We start from the raw sequence: 22,535 nt of genomic DNA, 5'->3' as shown, positions 1-22,535 counted from the left end.
TCACAGCCCAATGAAAAGGAGAGGTCCATAAAAACATGAATTAAAATGATATTGTCAGATATTAACCTATTGGGTATACAATATGTCTGGTCAACATGGATGATATGCTCCATAACTTTTCTCAGCCTCATGGCCAACACTTTTGACAAAAGTTTGTAATCAGTGCAGAGCAGAGCCACTGGCCGCCATTTCTTAATCTCTTGTAAATCTCCTTTTTTGGGAAGGAGAGTCAGAATCGCTCTCCTGCAGCTCAATGGTAAATGTCCTTTACTTAAACTGTCTCTGAGAACAAGCTGCAAATCTTTGCCAATCACAGGCCAGAAAACTTTATAAAAGTCCACAGGAAGGCCATCAATGCCTGGAGCTTTACCGCTCTCTATGCTCTGCAATGCAGAATATAGTTCATCAGCAGATATTTGTGCATCCAACTCATCATTAGCCTCCTCAGACACTTTAGGTAAGCCTTCATAGAATGACTGCGCCACTTCAGGTTTCTCCTGGAACTCTTTCTTGAAAAGCTTCTCATAAAAAGCAACTGCGCTCTTACGGATCTCTACAGAATCTTGCAGCAACTGCCCGGTGTTGGACCGCGAAGAGTGCATGAGTCTTTATTGTCCATTTTTTCGTTCAAGTCCGAAAAAAAAAAATGAGAAGGTGCATCCATTTTTGCAATATCTTGATAACGGGAACGAACCAGAGCACCTTGTGCAGAAAAACCCAACAAGTTAGATAGAGCTGACTTTTTTCTTTTAAGAATTTTAAAATGTTCCGTTTCTCTTGTGGAGTCTGCCAAATCTTGCAGCCTCACTATTTCACTCTCCAAATCTTTCAAAGACTTAGTCATGTCCCGTGTGACATTGAGAGTATATTGTAAGCACAACTGCTTTATCTTGCCCTTCCCTATATCCCACCATTGTAGTAGAGAAGTGTATTCAAATTTTGTCTTTGTATAAACACTCCAAAAATACTTAAAAGCATCTTTAAAAACACTATCAGAAAGTAAAGATACATTAAAATGCCAATAGGCACTTTTGCATTTCACATCTTTAACAAAGATAGAGATTTGTACAAGGGAATGATCTGAAATACCAACTGGGTGTATTGAACAACCTTTAAGTACATTACTCTGATGTTTGAAACAATAAAATCTATCCTAGCCTAGCCATAGACAAAGAGTTATCTTTAACATGAGTCCAAGTATATTGACGCTGAGTATTATGAAAAAGCCTCCAAACATCACATATATCATTTGCCTCAATTAATTTAAGAAGACATGTTTTACTGGCTCCATGTGGTTCTAGGTGGTTTCTATCTAAGGTTGCATCTGCAGTGCAGTTAAAATCACCACCCAGGAACATGTATCCATCATCACTACAATTACTAATTACATTATTTAGAGTGTTTAAAAAGACCACTCTTTCTGTACCTACGGTTGGAGCATATACATTGATAAAAGTCAATTTTACATTTTCAAATACAGCTTGTATTTTTAGCAAGCGACCCTCAATGATTTCCTCAGTAACACAAGAAATGGGTAAAAAAATCTCTAGCAAACAATATTCCAACTCCACCACTATTACTACGATTATGACTGAGAAAAACTTCCCCATCCCATTCTTTTTTCCATGCAGTTTTATTTTCAGCTGTGCTGTGTGTTTCTTGTAAAAAAAATAACATTCAATTTCTTAACCTTAAACAAGTTGTAAAGAAGTCATCTTGTACGTTTTGTTCACTTTGTTTACTCACTGAATCTTCCATTGCCTCATTCTCCTGATTGCTACCATCTCGGATTTCTTCTTGCGAAACCTGTATAATTCCCTGCTGTTCGTCCGGTAAAGGGGCTACACTTTCAGCCCGATCTGACGGCGGTTCTGCTGCGTTAACAGCAGCTGACCGGCTCGTTTCACCTACTCTCTCCGGGCAGGAGCGAATCACATGACCAACAGTTCCGCACCCAAAACATTTCATCGTTTCTGATGTCACATGCACAATATAATCAAAATTATCAACTTTAAACTTAAAGACGATATTCAGTTCTTCATCACTCTTTTTAAGAATCATGTGCACTTGTCTCCTAAAAGACACAACGTGTTTAAGATGAGGAGACTTACAACTGATGGGAATCATTTCGATCGGAGACACTAATTTTCCGTGTCTACCCAGTTCTTTTTCCAAAAGCTCATTTTTCAAAAACGGCGGTACATTCAAAATAATTATCTTTTTAGCAGGACTTACTAGGGACAAAACAGGTGTAAAGGTACCTTGAATCACTACTCCACTCTCTAATAGCTGATTTACTTTGTCCATGTGATCTAAAAAAATCACAACGGCATTATTCATCCTAGAAGCAGATTTAACGCTTTCATATCCAACAATTTCACCCACCGCTAGACTACATTCTTCAACCGAACACCCGTCAGGCGGAGACAGTTTTATAGCGTGTCGGCGAGTGAGTTTGTGCAAACTAAACTGTTCACCTGCTGCAGCCATGCTGACCAGCCACGCCGGCAGCCGCCGCCTCCACCAAACAACAAATTAAACCTCCACCTAACACTTAGTCAACCACAACACTGCAAAACATTAACAGAGAAAAAAGAAAACAAGAAAAAGAGAATCAGAAAACTCACAAACTTCCACACGCTCTCAGCAGCACTCAACACGTTCACTCCCAACACGCACTCACGAAGTGAGAGAGAGAGAGAGAGAGAGAAAAAGACACAAACACACAGAGAGAGAGGGTGAGACACACACAAACACACACACACACACACACACACAGACACAGAGAGAGAGAGAGACTTGACTTTACAACTCTTTATTTTAACATGTACTAAATCTCTACCCATATAGACAACCTATTTCAACACACATTTACAGAACAAATCTCAAAGCCATATAAATATATATAAAAATAAATAAATAAAAAGACATATATTTAAAAATGACCAACAAACATCACCAGTTAAATACTATAGTCTCATCTTCACATATTGACAATAAAGCACCATTTGCACACCATTTAAACTTAAATTCAAATAAATTCTTTGTAATTTGATAAAATTTATATTCCACCCTGATCCTCGATTCAACCAAAGTAGTAAAAATTGGCAGTACATTAATGATTTTCCCTTCAGCAGCCATTCTACTGGTCTTCCAAATGGCTAATTTAGCTTGTCCAACTATAAAATTTGCCAATGTACACTGTTCTCTGTGTGTTTTCGAATACTTGCACCCATAAATAAAAAGTGTCTTATTAAAACAAAAACCTAAATTCCCAAGTATCCTTTCCAATACTGTAAACAGTGGTACTAGCCTGGAACATTCAGCAAAAACATGAAACACAGTCTCTGATTTGGTACAAAAATTACAGGGTAATGAAACAGACTTATTAAACTTGGAAACAAAATTATTTGTAGGTAACACACAGTGCAATATCCTCCACTGCAAATTCCCAGAGTGTTTTGGAAGTGGGCCTTTATACAAGAGCCTCCGAGATGGAGAAAGCTCATCAGAAACCATTAGATATTCTTTCCATTTTGTATCACATCTATAATTAATATCTTCAAAATAATCAGTCTTTACACACATCTTATAAAACTCTCTTTTTCCAACTGCTTGAAAATCAAGCTCTTGTAGCCCCTTGAACTTCAACAACTTCCCATCTTGGTCACCCTCTGTGCAAACCCTTGGAGACACAAATAACTTATGGAAGGAACATTGCATCAATTCACCAGACAGAAAACAATTTATAAAATGTAGAAATTGAGAAGGAAAAGTAGCTTTCAGGCTTTTTATGAAATGTTCTACCATCCTCACAGACCTAAATCCCACTTGTTCACAAATTTCAATTGTTGGTCTCCATTGTCTGGAAGCAATATCAATCAGATGTGCAACTTTTGTCAGACCCTTATATATATATATAAATGTTTTAACAATGGTATTAGATGTACAAACATTGCCACCAAGATAGGGATTATAAAACAGTGGTTCTTTCGGGCCAAAATGGTCATTTCCTCGTCTAATTCCCTTAAAAACAGTCCAGGAATTTAGAACTGAAACATAGAATTTTACATCAGATATAAAATTCCAACTATACTGGGACATCAAAAACAATTGCTTGTCAAAGGAAAACCACCAAAAGTTCTAAGCAAAGCCAATCCAAATGACACCCATGGCGTAGAAAACTCCTTAACATAAAGTAAAGTCTGAGCAACTTTCAGCCTCATAGCTTTAACTTTATCTGCCAATTCGATCAACCCCTGGCCTCCTTCATCAACTGGCAAGTAAAGAACTGCAGGGGGAAGCCAGTGATAGCCATCCCAAAAAAAAAAAAATCAACAAAAATCTTCTGCAGAAGAACTTTTGTTGGATCAAGTACATTTAACCGATGCCAAAGCATAGATGCAGCCAAGTTATTAATAATAAGCACTCTACCCCTATATGACAATTGAGGGAGAATCCACTTCCACTTATGTAAACGGCCAGACACTTTGTCAATTAAACCTTCCCAATTTTTTTCCATATATTGTTCCTCCCCCATAAAAACCCAAAGCATTTTAAACCCTTCCAAACTCCAAGAGGATTGCTAAGGAAGTACTGGAGGACCTCCATTCTCCCATTTGCCCAGCAAAAAAGATACACAGTGTCTTGCCAATTTATTCTTGAGGAAGAGGCTCTCTGATAGACATTAAGCAATTCTATCATTTTCTTAACATCTTCATCCGACCTTATTACCACAGTAACATCATCAGCATATGCGCTTAGTTTAACTGTTACCAAATCTGTACCAGAAGGGCACACTGTGGAAATCCCACTTAACTGATGTCTCAAAACTGCCAAGAGTGGTTCAATAGCAATAGCATATAAAATACCTGAGAGACCGCACCCTTGACGTATACCTCTGCCAACTAAAAATGGTCTCAATAGAGTGCCATTTATTTTTAATATACTATATACATCTGTGTACAACAGCTTGACATAATAAATAAATGATGGACCAAAACCAAAAGCTTTAAAACATTTAAAAAGAAAGCTATGATCAGTCCGATCAAAGGCTTTCTCCTGGTCCAAAGAAACAAAACCTACAGCAAGTTTATACACCTTGGCAAAGGAAATCAGATCTCGAACCAAAAAAAGATTGTTAAAAATGGATCGATCTGGAATACAGTAAGATTGATCTGCATGAATAACTGAAGATATACAAAGTTTAAGTCTATTAGTTAAAGCTTTGGAAAATATCTTGTAGTCAACTCCAAGCAATGACACAGGGCGCCAATTTTTAATGTCTCCAAGGTCACCCTTCTTCGGTAGTAAAGTTATCACGGCCCTCCGAAGGCTTACAGTTAAAGTTCCTTTTTCTAGACGCTCCAAGAGGACAGAAAACAAGTCCTTTCCGATGACCGACCAAAATTGTTTATAGAACTCCGCATTCAGTCCATCCAACCCTGGAACTTTCCCTGAAGAAATTCCTGAACCGCTACAGTCAGCTCATCAAAAGTCAACGGTTGATCAAGTCTAGATTTCTTCTCTTCTGCAAGTTGAGGTAAATCTTGAAGTAGAATGTCAGCCATTTCATCATCACAGGGTTCCGCCTTATAAAGATCCTCATAAAAAGATAAAGCATAGGACATGATTCCACGATCATCAGTCACTTTTCCTCCTCCTGGAAGTTTCAAATGACATAAAGTCTTCTTATTTACAGTCTTTTTTTCCAGACTGAAAAAGGAAGAAGTTGGAGCATCCATGTTGTTAAAGGAAGTAAACCTTGCACGGATAATGTCTCTTGGGCCCTTTCTTCCAAAAGATTCCGTAAGAAAAATTTATTCCTTTCAAGGAGTTCAGCAGTGTCCACCTCCTCAGTTTTATCATCAGTGTAAAGGATATCTTGTTCAAGCCGTTTCAGTGTGTCTTCCAAAATGCTTTTGTTATAGGCAGTATAATTCTGGCAAAAAAGTTTAATTTGTATTTTGCCAATATCCCACCACTGACTTAGGGACTTATATAGCATTTTACTCTCTCTCCAAGTATCCCAGAAAAGGGTGAAAGAGTGCACAAAATTGTAGTCCTGCAACAGCCTACTATTAAATTTCCAAAGTGCTTAAAAGTGCTCTGTGCAATAGAAACTTCAACATACATATAATGATGATCTGATAAAGCAGTGAGAAAGAGAAATTTCCAAAAGACCAATTTCAGCTCAGATGGAGAGTACACCTTCTCACCGTGTCAACGGTGTCTTTTATTTTGGAATACAACATCAGACTGTCCTGAAACTATGTAGTTCACACCGTGAGAAGGTGTACTGTCCATCTGAGGTGAATTTGGTATGTGGAAACTAGCACTTTTATTTTTATGATTTTTTGAATGTATTGACAAAACAGTGCATAGATTTGAAGTTTGGGGGGCTCTTATTTTGGAATACAACATCAGACTGTCCTGAAACTGTGTAGCTGACACCGTGAGAAGGTGTACTGTCCATCTGAGGTTAAACTGGTCTGTGGAAACTAGGACTTTTCTTTTTATTATTTTATTGAATGTATAGAGAAAACAGCCAAAACATGAGTTTTGGGGGGCTCTTATTTTGGAATACAACATCAGAATGTTCTGAAACAGTGTAGTTGACACCGTGAGAAGGCGTACTCTCCATCTGAGGTGAATTTGTTTTGTGGAAACTAGGACTTTTCTTTTTATGATTTTCTGAATGTATAGTCAAAACAGCTGAAACACGAGATTTGGGGGGGCTCTTATTTTGGAACATAACATCAGAATGTCCTGAAACGATGTAGTTGACACTATGAGAAGGTGTACTCTCTATCTGAGGTGAAATTGGTCTGTGGAAACTAGGACTTTTCTTTTTATTATTTTCTGAATGTATAGGCAAAACAGCCGAAACATGAGTTTTAGGGGGCTCTTATTTTGGAATACAACATCAGAATGTTCTGAAACAGTGTAGTTGACACCGTGAGAAGGTGTACTCTCCATCTGAGGTGAATTTGTTTTGTGGAAACTAGGACTTTTCTTTTTATGATTTTTTGAATGTATTGACAAAACAGTGCATAGATTTGAAGTTTGGGGGGCTCTTATTTTGGAATACAACATCAGACTGTCCTGAAACTGTGTAGCTGACACCGTGAGAAGGTGTACTGTCCATCTGAGGTTAAACTGGTCTGTGGAAACTAGGACTTTTCTTTTTATTATTTTATTGAATGTATAGAGAAAACAGCCAAAACATGAGTTTTGGGGGGCTCTTATTTTGGAATACAACATCAGAATGTTCTGAAACAGTGTAGTTGACACCGTGAGAAGGCGTACTCTCCATCTGAGGTGAATTTGTTTTGTGGAAACTAGGACTTTTCTTTTTATGATTTTCTGAATGTATAGTCAAAACAGCTGAAACACAAGATTTGGGGGGGCTCTTATTTTGGAATACAACATCAGAATGTCCTGAAACGATGTAGTTGACACTATGAGAAGGTGTACTCTCTATCTGAGGTGAAATTGGTCTGTGGAAACTAGGACTTTTCTTTTTATGATTTTCTGAACGTTTAGACAAACAGCGTATATTTGAAGATTGGGGGGCTCTTATTTTGGAATACAACATCAGCATGTCCTGAAACGATGTAGTTGACACCGTGAGAAGATGTACCGTCCATCTGAGGTGAATTTGGTCTGTGGAAACTAGGACTTTTCTTAGTTTTAGACTGTATGGACAAAACATCGTATATATGAGTGTTGGAGGGCTTTTATTTTGGAATTTAGCAGCAGACAGTGCCAGACTGTGAGGTGTACTATCATTTTCAGGTGACTTTGGCCTGTTAAATTTTTATTAATATTTATTTATTTAGGCCTTTTTTTCAATTTACTCGGGGAGACTTTTGTTTTGGAATTCAGCATATCATACAGTGACAGGGTCTGAGGTGTCATCATTTTCATGTGAAATTGGGCTGTGAAATATTATATATATATATATATATATATATATATATATATATATATATATATATTTTCATTTATATTTATTTATTTAGGCCTGTTATTATCATTATTATTATTCTGGCAGACATTTATTTTGGATTTCAGCATATCATACAGTGACAGGCTGTGAGGTGTACTATTATTTTCAGGTGAAATTGGGCTGTAAAATATGTATTTATTAATCGCTTTGACAGAAGATTACTTGTTTTCAGATCAGTTCTCTCACGGTCTTGCCGTAATAGCCTGTGTATGCGCGAACCGCAAAATATAGTGGCGGCTAGATTGACCGTGCATTTCGCGGTGGCAGCTGGCTTGACCGTAGTGAATCCATCGTGTCATTCTCATCATAAATTTCCTCATCTTCCTTATCGAAATCCTCCATCTGTAGCCTTAAATCCATCACTTCTTGTGAGACATTGTCTTCTTGACTGAATCAATCGATTTATCGGTACTTATTTTTTAACATCACTTACTTTGGATTGTATTTGTTTCTCATTCCCCGGTAAATCGGCCTCATGCGCATCTTTTGCATTCACCTGCCCCGAACTAAACTCTGACTGCGTAATTGCAGGCCTGTCAATTTGGTCAACCGTTGCCTCGGCTATCTCCACAGGCAAAGCACTACTGTTGGAATCAGCCGACAGGGATCTTCCCTCGTGCGCCTCATGCAAACTGCTCGGAGTTAAATCTGTTCCGGCCTGTGGAGATTGTAACAACACAGCATCCACAATTAAATTAGAACCTCGCGCCCTATCATTTTCCCCATCTCCGTTAACGCCATTATTCCCATTACGACTTGGGCAAGTCTGCCTGACGTGTCCAAATTCACCACAAATAAAACATTTCATGGATTCTGAGCTAATAAAAATAGTGTAGTCCTTACCCTCGATAGTCAATTTCACAGACAGGTTCAAGGGATCGCTCTGAGAATTAAGAATCATGAAAACCTGGCGCCGAAAAGACATTACATGTTTGAGTTCGTGATTTTTACATCCGAGCGTAATCATCTTAATGGGACTCACTAATTTACCATATCTCACAAGTATTTCCTCCAATTTGTCATTCTTAACAAATGGAGGAACATTTGACAAGACAATCTTCTTTGATGAGCTCGACAGAGGCAAAATCGGCACAAACATTTCATTAATCATTAGTTCGCTCTCTATTAAATTATTAACCATTTGGCTTTGACTCAAGAAAATAATTATCGCTTTGTTCATGCGAGAAGCAGATCTGATATTTACGCCGCCGACAGCAGCACTCACGGCCAATAAACAATCCTCTACTGAAACAGACGTGTCAGGCATCCATTTGCAGCCATGTTTAAGAGTCAGCTGTGAGAAATCACCCACATTTGTCCCCATTTTCCCCACTCGCTGACCAAAGTCAGCCAAAAAACTACTACTTTACCAAACACAATTCGAGAAAAGGAAAAATAGGAAAAGTTAAACTCCACCACAACAACTCTCACCCACGCCAAACTCCGTTCACTCACTCCCAGCATGCAACACACACAGAGAGAGAGAGAGAGAGATTAGAGATTTAACACACCTTTATTAACTACACAACATCAAGTACAAAACAAAAACAAAAAATAAACACTACATCACATAAAATTAGGTCTACTCAAATTCTTCAACAAAGTGCAATATATCATTTTCAATCCAGCACAACATTCTTTCTACATTCCAAACCTCTTTAAAGTTTTCCAATTTCCTCAAATGAGAATAAAAAATAAAATCATGTTTTATTCTTGCTTTTATAAGCCCCTTGAACAACAATTCAACATTTTTACTACTGCCAGCAATTTTATATTTCCTACTAATATAAACTGCCATCTTGGCTTGACCTAAAATGAAATTTAACAACCGTCCTTTCTTATTTTTTCCTTTACAATGTTTAAAACCAAAAATAAACACAATCATTGTAAACATTTCATTAACATTAGCAAATAAAATCTCCAATAAACCAAACAAAGGTCTTAATCTCTCACAGTACATAAAACAATGAAAAATAGTTTCTCTTTCACCACAAAACGGACATTTGTCTTGCACATTTGGATTCAATACTGAGATAAAAGCATTTATAGCAACAAAACATGTAAAATGCACCACTGAAGATCACCCACATTTTTAGTCAATGGTGGTTTGTAACAAGAGCCCCAAAAGGGTTTGACTTCAAAATCCACACTTAAATGATCTCTCCATGGTGTATCCATACGTTTTAATTTCTCTTTATTTATCACCTTCACACAGACTTTATATAAACTCTTTCCCCCTATTGTATCAAACATTATGTCTCTCAAATTCTCTGAGGTCATTAAAAGAGTTTCATTTTCTATTACACTTTTAGAGATCACCATACAAGGAAAATGATCCGTTTTATCAGGAAGTGCTTTAATTGATAAAAAGTTCCTGTCTTCTTCACCCAAGTTTTCTCTGCACTTCTTTAATAAAAAATGGACTATCCTTGTTGATTTAATTCCAAGTCTCTGTGCAAGTGCATCAGCATTGTCCAAAGCGATACCAGCCACTTCTGTCAAGTCTTTCATCTTAACAACTTTGGCTTTTGTTAAAACTTGCATCAACCACAAAGTGGTACCTCCACATAAATCGAGTCGAGCACCATTAATCAACGGTTCTTCCAAAAACCAATACAGAGACTTATTTGACAATGATCTTTTAACCTGTACCATACACCATGCTTTTCTTACACTCTCATAAAATGTATAAATAGCCTACAAATTAAAACTCTTACAATCTGTCCAAAAGATATTTCTTCTAAAACCCCACCCTCCAACCTTACTTAAAAGGCAACAGGCTGGTCCAAACCATGATATACTTGGACAGTATAAAAACTTTTGAACAAACTGTAGCCTAAAAGCTACTTTCCTGCTTATAAGGTCAACAACTCCTTGACCACCTTCTTCCTTTGGAAGATAAAGAACATTCCGTGGTAAGCAATGTAATCTATCCCAAAAGAAATTGGTCATCTTGACCTGTATTTTTTCCAGAACCCCTTCAGGAGTCTCTAAAACCATTAATCTGTGCCATAACGAAGAGGCTACTAAGTCATTAATAATCAATGCTCTCCCCCTAAAGGACATTTTGGGTAAAAGCCATTTCCACCTTCCTAATCTTCCTTCTACATTTTCAGTAATATTTTCCCAGTTTCTTTTCATCATTATTTCATCACCCAAAAAAACTCCAAGATATTTCAGACCTCTTTGTGACCAAACCATTTCACCTGGTAAGACCAGTTCTCCATCATTCCATTTTCCAACACTATATGCTGAACTTTTGGCCCAGTTTACTTTTGCAGATGAAATTTTTGCATAAGTATTGACAATATCAACCAGCTTATCAATATCATCCTGTCCACTGGTTAAAACTAAAACATTGTCTGCATATGCTGATAGTTTTATAGGTGGGAAAGCACTTTCATATGTAAAACCATCTAAAAGAGTCCTAATTTTATTCAGCATGGGTTCTATTGCTATTGAGTAAAGCATACCTGACAAGGCGCATCCTTGTCTAATCCCCCTTTGTATTTTAAAAGGGCTACTCAAATCACCATTGATTTTCATTACACTTTCAATATCGTCATAAAGCACTTTAATCAAGGCAGTGAACGCTGGTGGAAAACCAAAAGTTTCAAAAGTGTACCATAAAAACTGATGATCCACCCGATCAAATGCCTTCTCTTGATCTAGGGAAATTCGGCCACATTTTTTGCTGAATAATCTACAAACTTCCAAAACATCTCAAATTAAGGATATATTATCCACTATTGATCTATTAGGTACACAATAAGATTGATCTATATGTATAACCTGTCCTATTACCTTCTTCAGTCTATTTGCCAAGGCCTTTGAAAAAATCTTGTAATCAGTGCATAATAAAGAAACTGGCCTCCAATTTTTTATCTCTTTGAGATCACCTTTCTTGGGGAGCAAAGTTAAAACAGCTCTTCTGCAGCTCAGTTGTAGTTTTCCTTTATCCAAACTATCACTCAAAACTGTAAGTAGATCTTCTCCCAACAAGTGCCAATATGCCTTATAAAAATCAACAGGCAACCCATCTAATCCTGGTGCTTTACCATTCTTCATACTCTGCAAAGCACTGAAAAGTTCGTCTATTGTTAAGGGACATATCAGTTCTGCATATGAATCTTCATTCACTTTTGGAAGACTTGACACAAATTTAGCCATTAACTGGTCATCACAAAACTGTTAGAATACAGCTCCTTATAAAAACTGACAGCCCTTTTACGAATGTCAGGAACCTCAGTTAGAACGTTTCCATCTTCTGACCGTAAACACTGAATACTTTTACTTTGGCCATTTTTCCTTTCCAAACTGAAGAAGAACTTGGACGGGGCATCCATTTCAGAAAGACTCTGAAATCTGGATCTAACCAACGCCCCCTGAGACCTTGTACCTAATAGATCTGCTAAGGCTGCTTTTTTTCTTTTAAGGGCCTGCAATTGGTTTTGATTTGCAGAAACTTCATTTAAAGACTGAAGTTCCACAATATCCATCTCTAGATTCATTATAGATTGAACCATGTCTCTAGTAACATTAAAAGTGTACTGATTACAGAGTTTTTGAATTTGCACCTTCCCAATCTCCCACCACTGTTGTACTGACGTAAAAGAAGACTTTTTAGATTTCCACCCCAACCAAAAGAAGGAAAAACATTTACAAAAATGAGCATTTCAAGTAAAGCACTATTAAAATGCCAATAAGCACTCTTATTTTTAACAGAATTAATAAAAACACATGCTACTACCATTGAGTGATCAGAGAAATCAACAGGACAAAAATATAACAAGATTTAAAACATTGTTTCTGATGTTTAAAATAATAAAAAAGATCTAATCTTGCTAGTGACATGCAATTTTCCTTCACATGAGCCCAAGTATACTGCCTTTCATTGCAATGAAAAGTCCTCCACACATCACAGAGTTGACAAGTTTTAATCATATTTAGTAATTTACTTCTTGAAGCCATATGAGGCTCAATGGAATTTCTATCTAAATCACTACTTGTACAATTAAAATCCCCACCCAGTACTAAACAACTTTCTGTATTACATTGTTTTAGACTGTCACATAAAGTTTCAAGAAACAACATTCTTTTCATTGACTTTACAGCAGCATAGACATTTATCAATTCCATAGTAACATGTTCAAAAATTGCTTTTATCTTAATTAATCTACCTTGTATTACTTCAATAACATCATAAGTTATTGGTAGACAAGTCTTTGAAAACAAAACAGCCACCCCAGCACTAAGAGCATTCTTATGACTCAGAATGACCTTTCCTTCCCACTCTTTCATCCATTCAATTTCATTTTCCTTTGTGCTATGAGTTTCTTGCAAAAACATGACATCTATATTTTTTAGTTTCATTAACTCATAAACCTGTGCTCTTTTACTTGCATCCCTCGCCCCATTTACATTCAGGGAAGAGATTTTAAAATTGCTCATTATGAGGGATGAAAACAGCACAAAAAGCCAGGTCCATATTGCTCCATTATTCTTGTGACATCATTATTCATTGCTTGAGGACACACTTTTGCATCTTTTTTAGAAGATACACCTCAGGATTTGACAAACAACCTTCACCTTTCTGTTTCATTAGACTTTTTGCAGAGTCAATAAATAAGGAAAGATCAGGAAAGAAGTCTATGACCTCAACATTCCTCATTCCTTTTGTACGCTGGAGGAAATTTTTCATTCTTTCCAAACTGTAACCACTATAGTCTTGTCTCACATCTTCCTCAATTTGAACTTCAGAAAATTCTTGCTCACTTTCTGAGCCAGACAAATCACTTGCATTCAAAACCTCCCCAGAACTTTTATTAACGGTCTCATCTTGTGCCTTTTTCTTCGATGTAGTTGCCATCTCACACATCTTTTGACTTGACATTTGATATTCAACAGTGCTTTGATCTGCCTGCATTGACACTATTCTTTAAGAGCTGCTGTGCAGCCAAACAATGTACCAGTTATCAATGTAAAGCTGCTTTGACACAATCTACATTGTAAAAAGCGCTATATAAATAAAGGTGACTTGACTTGACTTGACATCTTCGACTTCCTTTTCACTCTTGGCACTTTAAAGACTGCTTCATCCTCTTTTAATATTTCACCCTCAATCTCATCAAACTCAACATCCATTGTCTCATCATTTTTTGGAATCCATTCCTCACTACTCTTTCCTGTACTACTTCCTAGTTCTTCTTTGTTCACACTCAAATCTGAAACCTCACTAATTTCACTTTCTTTTTCCACACTCTGACCTTCATCTTCTGTACCACTTAACACATTTTTGTCTGGACAATCACATACCAAGTGCCCCACTTTCCCGCAACCAAAGCATTATATATGCGCAGTTTGTACGGTATAAAAATCATTACGCCTATGGAGAATTCCCGTAAACAACATGCCAACCTGTATATATGTTTGTGTGTGTGTGTGTGTGTGTGTGTGTGCTTAATGTATTTGTAAACATTTTAAGGAACACTTAATATGAATGAAATTATTGTCTAATTTGTTTAAAGCATTTAATTAACTTCTTTTCCCATTTTCCGTGACCTAATCTAAAGTGAGAACTATTTACTCCTAATAACCAATTAACAATTTCTTTATTATGAGCTAATTAAACAATAATTGTGTTAATTACAGTGAAAACGAATAAAGAACTCTGTGTACATTTGTATACTATTTGTATATAGCCTATTAATATATTAACAATGTAGAGACTACAATATATTTACTATGAATTAACTAGAAACAAATAGTTTTTTAATGATTTGTGAGTAATTTATTACTGAATACTTATTATAAAGTGTTACCCATTTTGCTATGGTGTGGGATGTACCTGGGTGTTCTTGTGCCGTAATTGGCTATGCTTGGTATTGTATGAGTCTCGGATCAGAGCATCTTGCTGGAAGGAGCGCTCTGTAGGTGGAGGGGAGGCCAACAATGTATGAGCCCTAGCATGACATGAACCTAGATAGAAACACAGGCATGTTTAGTTGTCTGGTGTACTGTCACATGATGGCAGTGGTGTGAAAGGACCTGACATACCTATGTTTTTGGGAGTGTGTCTGCACTCCACGATGCTGTCGCTATGATGAGACTGTTTATCTTCCTCTTCTGGCTCACACATCTCTCCAATCTCACCCAGAGCACGCTTCAACATCTGCACCACAAAGCCAGTTTAACACAAATACAGTACAGTACACTTAAAAAAAAAAAGAAAAAAAAAAAGATTTTTGCTGCTTGTTCATTGTGTTCAATCAACCAGAAGATTTTTAGTTCCCAGCATGCTTTGCATATGGCTTGATCAGGAGAGAAAGTGAAATTAATTTTTTATTTTAATTTTGTGTTTTGAAGGGAAAGCCCTAAGTTAAAGTTTAATATTAGAGTTAAAAGTTTTCTTATTCTGTGAATATTAATATTCCAACATTCATCTGTCAGTTGAAATGGCTAACAGTTTAGAATTTGCTATTAGCCCCCGAACATCAGAAATTTATGACATTAAGTCAAGTCAAGCCACCTTTATTTATATAGCGTTTTTTACAATGTAGATTGTGTCAAAGCAGTTTTACAATAATAACAGGAAATCATGTTTGTTCTCCATGCAAACGTTTTGAGAAGAAATATAGGCATATTAGTTATAATGGGCCACACCAACAAATATGTCAGATTGCAAAAGCTAAACTGTTTAATGGATCAAATTTCTTTTGATAACTTATTGCATGGTCTAGAGCTGATATGGTATGTTTGTCAAAAAATTAGAATGATGGATAAATTTCATAGATACACATAAAAACAAGATAACCATTAGCACTTAAAGCAAGGATTTAGAAAAAAGAAACAAACAAAATTATTATCCATTTATTAGTGAACACAAAGATCTTTATTATAGAGACACCTGTGGCTGATTTTTATATAATTTGGTACACATACCCTTTTTCACACAAGTACGAATGTTTCCATTAATAGACATTAGTAAGCAGTTTATAAATACAGCTATAAATGATTTGTTCTTGATTTATAAGCATATCTATAATGTTTAATAAATGTATTTTCATACTTTATTAATAATCAATTTATCATTTCTAAATTAAGTATTACATTACTTACAAACCAGTTATTTAGGAGTTGTCAGTGGTTCACAAGATCATTTAGAAAGTATAAGTAAATGATTAATAAACTATTTTAATGTACATTTATACATATTATTTAGAGGTAACACTTTAGTATGGGAACACATATTTACCATTAACTACGACTTTTCTCTCAATAAACTCCTAATTTACTGCTTATTAATAGTTAGTAAGTTTGTTGTTAAGTTTAGGTATTGGGTAGGATTAAGAATGTAGAATAAAGTCATGCAGAATAAGGCATTAATATGTGCTTAATAAGTACTAATAAACAGCCAATATTCTAGTAATATGCATGCTAATAAGCAACTAGTTAAAAGACCCTAAAATAAAGTCTTACCTATTTAGACATAGTAATAGTTACTCAGTGTTAATAAATGCTTTATTAACACATATCCCTGCTGTAATTTATGATTAATTCAGGTAGTTATAAAACATTTAGTAGTTGTCAGTTAACTATGTTTGTGAGCTCATCTAAAGTGAGTACTATTTATGCCTCGTAACGCTTTTACAAAAGAGATATAAAAGGCCCAGTTATCTTCTAAACAGAAAAGGGAAACAAACACATCACAGTGATATAGAACATAGAAATATTTTATTTCAAGATGTAAAAAATGAAACTGTACTACTGTACACTTGATATAAAAAATAAACCTCTGCAATGTCATAGAAAATAAAAATTCCTGTACACCTCCAGAAAACACAACTGTGCAGTAAATGAAAATAAGCCTTTGTAATCTGATATAAAAATAAATTTCTATAAAGTGTAAACATTGCTGAATAAAAATTTACCAGTGCCAACACCAGTGCCTTTGTAAAAGCTTTACAAGGCATAGTCCTCACTTTAGACAAGCTCACAAAAATAGTTAACTGACAACTACTGAATTACATTAGAAATAAAGCATATATTAACACACTGAGTATCTATTACTACATGTCTAAATAATAAGATGTATAAACGTGCATTTAAATAGTTTTTTAATCATTTACTTACACTTTCTAAATGATCTTATGAACCACTGACAGCTCCTAAATAACTGGTTTGTAAATGTAATAATTTAGAAATGATAAACTGATCATTAATAAAATATATTAAAAAAATATTCAACACATTATAGATATGCTTATAAATCAAGAATAAAGCATTTACAGCTGTACTTATAAATTGCTTACTAATGTCTATTAATGTAGGGACAATGCATTAAAAATGATGAATTACCTATTTACTAATGCTTAACTAATGATTCACAGCGTGAGTTATTACCAAGCCAATACGGAAGTGACTTACAGCACTTTACAGCAGAAAAAAAAAAATGTTTACAGCCTGGTACAAATTGTGGTTTTGGTCTATACAGCTAGTTTTGCCCTTCAAGACAATGCTGAGGGGGGTGAATTTTTTTATAACTCATCCATTTAAATTATATTAAGCCTTAAAGTTCTGCATAATTAAGGGCATGGCCACTTGAGTGACAGGTGGATTGCCACTGCTGTCTGTGAGCTGTCATGTTACCTCAACTAATTCCAGCCACTGAATTTGGCATCTCTGCCGTGTTTTTTTTTTTTTTTTTTTGGGGGGGGGGGGGGGGGATTATTTCATACAATAGGTTGTTTGCACATGACGTCATTGCTGCACGCGAAATGCGGCTGGAGGGCAAGGAGTGATTTTTCTATAGGAATCACAAACTCAACATTCCTATGTTTTGCGTCGTTTATTGTTGCTTAAATCTATCAAACCGAGAAACCACAATGAGCTTTTATCGTTTACGTAACTTATATTGTTTTTTACCTTTAAAAGTTGTCACCTTTTATAGCATTTTGCGTCTGCTGATACTGAAATGAATATGGATACCTGCTTACCTTTTTTGTTTTTGACTTGGTTAAATATTCACATTCTTCAGGGTATCGTTTGCAGGGAAGAGAAGATATTTTATCCCATTGGATGATCATTTGGTGTTTTCACTTAAGTTTTGTAGAATTCTGTTTACAATGTTGATCTGGTTACCGTGAGAACAGTGTCACGCGCTGCTGCTTCAGCCGTCATATGGTAGAAAATGTCCAAATAAAAAAAAAAATGCGTTCAACAAGCTGACAGAAGTCGATTCATTTCTTTGTTGGAAGCGTGTAAATGTAACTGTAGTTTTAATGTTTTCTTTGTAAATATTCACTTTCCCATATATGACCACGGAGGAGAACCGGATGGGCATTCAGCGGACAGACACCCTTTTTACAGTCTATGACAGACACCGACACACTGTATTATATATATATTGAAATAAATACAATATATATATATATATATATATATATAGTATTTATTTCAACAAATGACAACCAAAACCAAACCCATAGAAGCTTGTGAACAGTTCTGAAGTGGCTGCGTGCAAGTTATGCTCATTCACAAGCCGAGTGAGAGTCATACTCGCAAATGTAATGTTAATTATTAAACCAAACAAAATACAAAACTTTAAAAAACACTCAGCTGTGATTCTTTTATTGAGTGATAGCGAGTGGGTTCAATCAGTGACATTATTAGATTTGCTATACGGCGTCTCCCCGTCATCTCCTCAACCTGCTTCCCTCTGTGTTTTTACACGTAGAAAAGGCGAAAATTGTATTACACCGTCCAGTTTTTTTCCCTGAACGATGACGTGAGCTCCTGTTGCAATTCTCGATTCAGCATAAATGACCTACAATGGCGACACTTTCCACAATCACGACAGAAATCAAAAATACTGCTCTAACTTCACTAGCAGAAAGGCAGCGCGATATAAACAAACCAGAATAGAACTGAACACAGCCTGACGGCAACTTCACATTCTCTATATCTACCTCCTCGATGGCAGTCAAGTCTTTCAGTTCAGTAGAAAAATCGCTCCTCTTTATAACATAAGGTTCACGTCCAAAATATGTTGTGATTTTTTGTTTATACCTTTCTAAACCAGCACAATACGGACTTTTCTCCATCTCTTCCATTCTAATTTTCACTGCTTGCCCTCCACATTAATTTTGCGCATCACCACAACCACGTGATTGCAAACAACCTATTATCAAATAATATGGCTTGCTGTGCGGTTTATGGTCGAGACAGATGTGCGTCTGTGTACATGTGCAGACATGCGGAAGATAAACAGAACACACGTTTTTGGATCATCTTGGCATTGGCTAAAAGTTTTGTTCGTCAGATTTACTACAGTGACAATGGCTGGAGAATATGCCTCTCAAGACACCACAAAATCTGACAGCACTGCTTGGATATTACAACTAAAACTGCTGCACTATTTTGAAAAATTACACTTTGGACACGGGCTCATTTTTTTGTGAGAGTCCAATGTATATGATCATATACAGTTTTACAACATAAACGCTGTTCAGATTGCATAATTTCTTGAACGATGATGGAGAGCATTCAGAAGAAATGTGATGCAAACAATGGACAATATATCAATATTACATGGATTTAACGCTTTTGTAGACAAAAAGTGCTGTTGTTTGTTTTTCAATGGACGCTCATTGACATTTTACCCATGTGCGACCGATTGGATTCATCTCGCGATCGCTATTTCATTACAAAGGTATGAAGTCCCTTTTTTTGATTCTGCGTGTTGTCATTTGCACAACCGACACAAATTACAATATTACTGGTGCTGGAGCATCTATATCGTAAAAAAGACACCGTAGATTGACAGTAAACCTTTAGAACCTTCAAATGATATAAATTGTTGTTTTTATTAATATTTTAGATAGTGTCTAAGATAGATAAGATTAGCCTGCTAACATGATCACGCTAGGTGGGCGTGGTTTCAGCAACCAGGCACCTCAGTTCCACCCACGTCTCGCCTATTTGTCTATTTTCAGTTATCCAGGAGTGACGCACGATGACGCGCTGCCAAGAAGGCAAAGGCCGCTTTTGGACTTCAAAAATGCTCTTCAGAAATCTACGGGTGATGTCACGGACAACTATATCCATATTTTTTTACAGTCTATGGTTATTACAGTTATAAATTGTTACCATATCTTCTTTTGTGTTCAGCAGAAGAAAGGTTTGAAACAACTTAAGGGCGAGTAAATGATGACAGAATTTAATTTTTGGGTGAAGTATCCCTTTAAGTTTGGACATAAATAGGTCAATTAGCCAAAATAGGTGACATGGTGCTCGCGTGGAGCCTGTGAGTTGCCCACCAAGAACATTCTATAAATATCCCTAACTTGCCATTAGCAATCCACTGTAAATCAGGGCTTTAGACTTAGACTTAAATTCTATCATTTTGCTACCTTTTTTTATGCCAGTCTTGGGATAATGCATGGCAAGTTTCAATTGAATCAACAGCCTAGGAGAAGTTAGAAAAATTAGGTTTTTCAGAAAATGCAAAATGGTGGAAAAATGTTCCAAGGTAAACAAAATGTAGGGTTTGACTCAAGGATTCAGAGGAAAAAGAGTTTTAATTCTAGCCCGTATAGCTCTAGAGTTTTGAACTAAAACAGCAGAGAAGTTCTCACAGATTGAGTTACTGACCAGATCAAGTTCCTCCAGACGTCGAGACAGTTTCTCTGACATATCATGCAGTTCTCGCTCTGCCTCCTTATTCCTTTGGCTGAGCAAAGACAAAGAACTATCTCCATCGCTTTTTAGCCTGAGGGAAAGAGAGAAAAATGGAATACTAAAACACTTATTTATTGATGTTGGGAAGCTGTCCCCCTGTCTCACTGAACAGCATTCTGAGTGACAGGAGTGAGTGAGTGAGTGAGTGAGCAACTAATTGTATTTGAGTTTATTGCCATGGTTTCAAAGGCTATTTGATAGCAGCTACAGGTAATCAGACAACTGATAAACACAGCATAAAAGGGTCAATCAATTCAACACAATTCTCTTTTACAATTCTATAAAAGATTATTTAGCTGTAATAGTGATAAAAAAATACATAATAATAATAATAATAATAATAGATTCCAGCTATCTGACTACAGTGACTGCAGTGTTTGAAGTGTGCTTACTTTTTACTGCACCATAACAGCCTGTATTTTACATTATTACAAATTTTACAGGTGTAAATTATTATTTATATAATAGAATTTTGGGTAACACTTTATTTTAGGGTCTTTTAACTAGTTGCTTATTAGCATCCATTTTACTAGAATATCGGCTGTTTATTAGTAATTATTAAGCACATATTAATGCCTTATTCTGCCAGACCTTATTCTACATTCTTAATCCTACCCAATACTTAAACTTAACAACTAACTTACTGACTATTAGTAAGCAGTAAATTAGGAGTTTATTAAGGGAAAAGTCATAGTTAATAGTGAATCCATGTTCCCTATACTAAAGTGTTACCGAATTTTGTTATGTAAAAAATTTTCAACTGCAGAAAGATGTCAAAAAACTGCTACAATTACCTAAAAAAGCCATTCATGGTGAATAGCTCTGTAGCAAGAAAAATCTGAAATATGAACATGAAAACAAGTTATGACAGATACTAAGTATGGGATAATCCTAGTCTAGCTGTGCATTAAAATGTTTTGCCAGTGGTGGCATCTTTGAAACGCCTCTTGGGCAGCTATTTCAGTCATGCAAGTGCAGCTCCTTCTCTTTGAATGGGGAAACATCAAATTCTCCAAAGTTGTTCACCAAGCTTATGATTAAATTTCATATTTGAAATCACCAATGAAATGTAACAACAATTCTCATAAATAATGTTTTTTTCAGCAGTAGCTGGCTGCTTTGAAATCCTCCTGTGAGTGTTTGTGTAAGCGCTCTGTGAAGAGCGTTTTTATTTACAACGTGTTTTATGAGGGTTGAGCTCTGTAGTCAATCACAAACATACATCATACCTGCAAACTCCAAAGTGGTGAAAAAGGTGACATGTTTACAAAGTAAATAGTAGTAGGGGGGTCTGGGGGCATCCTCCCCCATGAGAAAATTTTCGTGATTTTAACATGTAAACTAAGCATTCTGGTGCACTCCCACAAGAAAATAAATGGAAAAAAACATTTGCTTCAAGTAAAAAAAAAAAAAAATAATAATAATAATAATAATAATAATAAAAAAAACATTTATTTACACTAGGGCTGGGCATTGACACAAATTTCACAATTGGATTCGATTTTGATTCAGAAGCTTGCGATTTGATTACCTTCAATTCAATAATGATTAATTTGGGGCCTATCAGGTATAGTAAATGGCAAATTTCCTCAAAGAAAAAATATCTCTCAACTAATGCTGTAAACTATACATGGAACCACAGCTGGTACATCATTATAATATTAAAGGTTAAAATTAATTGATTAGTAAGCTACTTGCATATAAATTACACATAAAGAAGTTTTTATAATAATATTATAATCAATTTTTAATTTTAATTTTTTTTTTTTCGTTTTTAATACTATTT

The 22,535-nt window shown here is 35.8% G+C and overlaps 1 protein-coding gene across 4 annotated transcripts in view; it reads right to left on the bottom strand.

The window, feature by feature from the left end:
* The window catches only part of LOC127513802 (centrosomal protein of 95 kDa-like), a 221,996-nt gene that overhangs the window by 129,403 nt on the left and 70,058 nt on the right, over positions 1-22,535 (bottom strand). For all 4 annotated transcript variants that reach the window (XM_051895858.1, XM_051895859.1, XM_051895861.1 and 1 more), the window contains 3 exons: positions 20,663-20,780; positions 15,068-15,182; positions 14,859-14,989 (listed from right to left, as the gene is read on the bottom strand). In XM_051895858.1, the coding sequence (XP_051751818.1) occupies positions 14,859-14,989; positions 15,068-15,182; positions 20,663-20,780 (364 nt within the window). The remainder of the gene's footprint in view (positions 1-14,858; positions 14,990-15,067; positions 15,183-20,662; positions 20,781-22,535) is intronic.

Source organism: Ctenopharyngodon idella, chromosome 6 (genome assembly GCF_019924925.1).
Source record: "Ctenopharyngodon idella isolate HZGC_01 chromosome 6, HZGC01, whole genome shotgun sequence".
NCBI lineage: Eukaryota > Metazoa > Chordata > Actinopteri > Cypriniformes > Xenocyprididae > Ctenopharyngodon > Ctenopharyngodon idella.
This window is presented reverse-complemented; position numbering and strand designations above follow the sequence as displayed.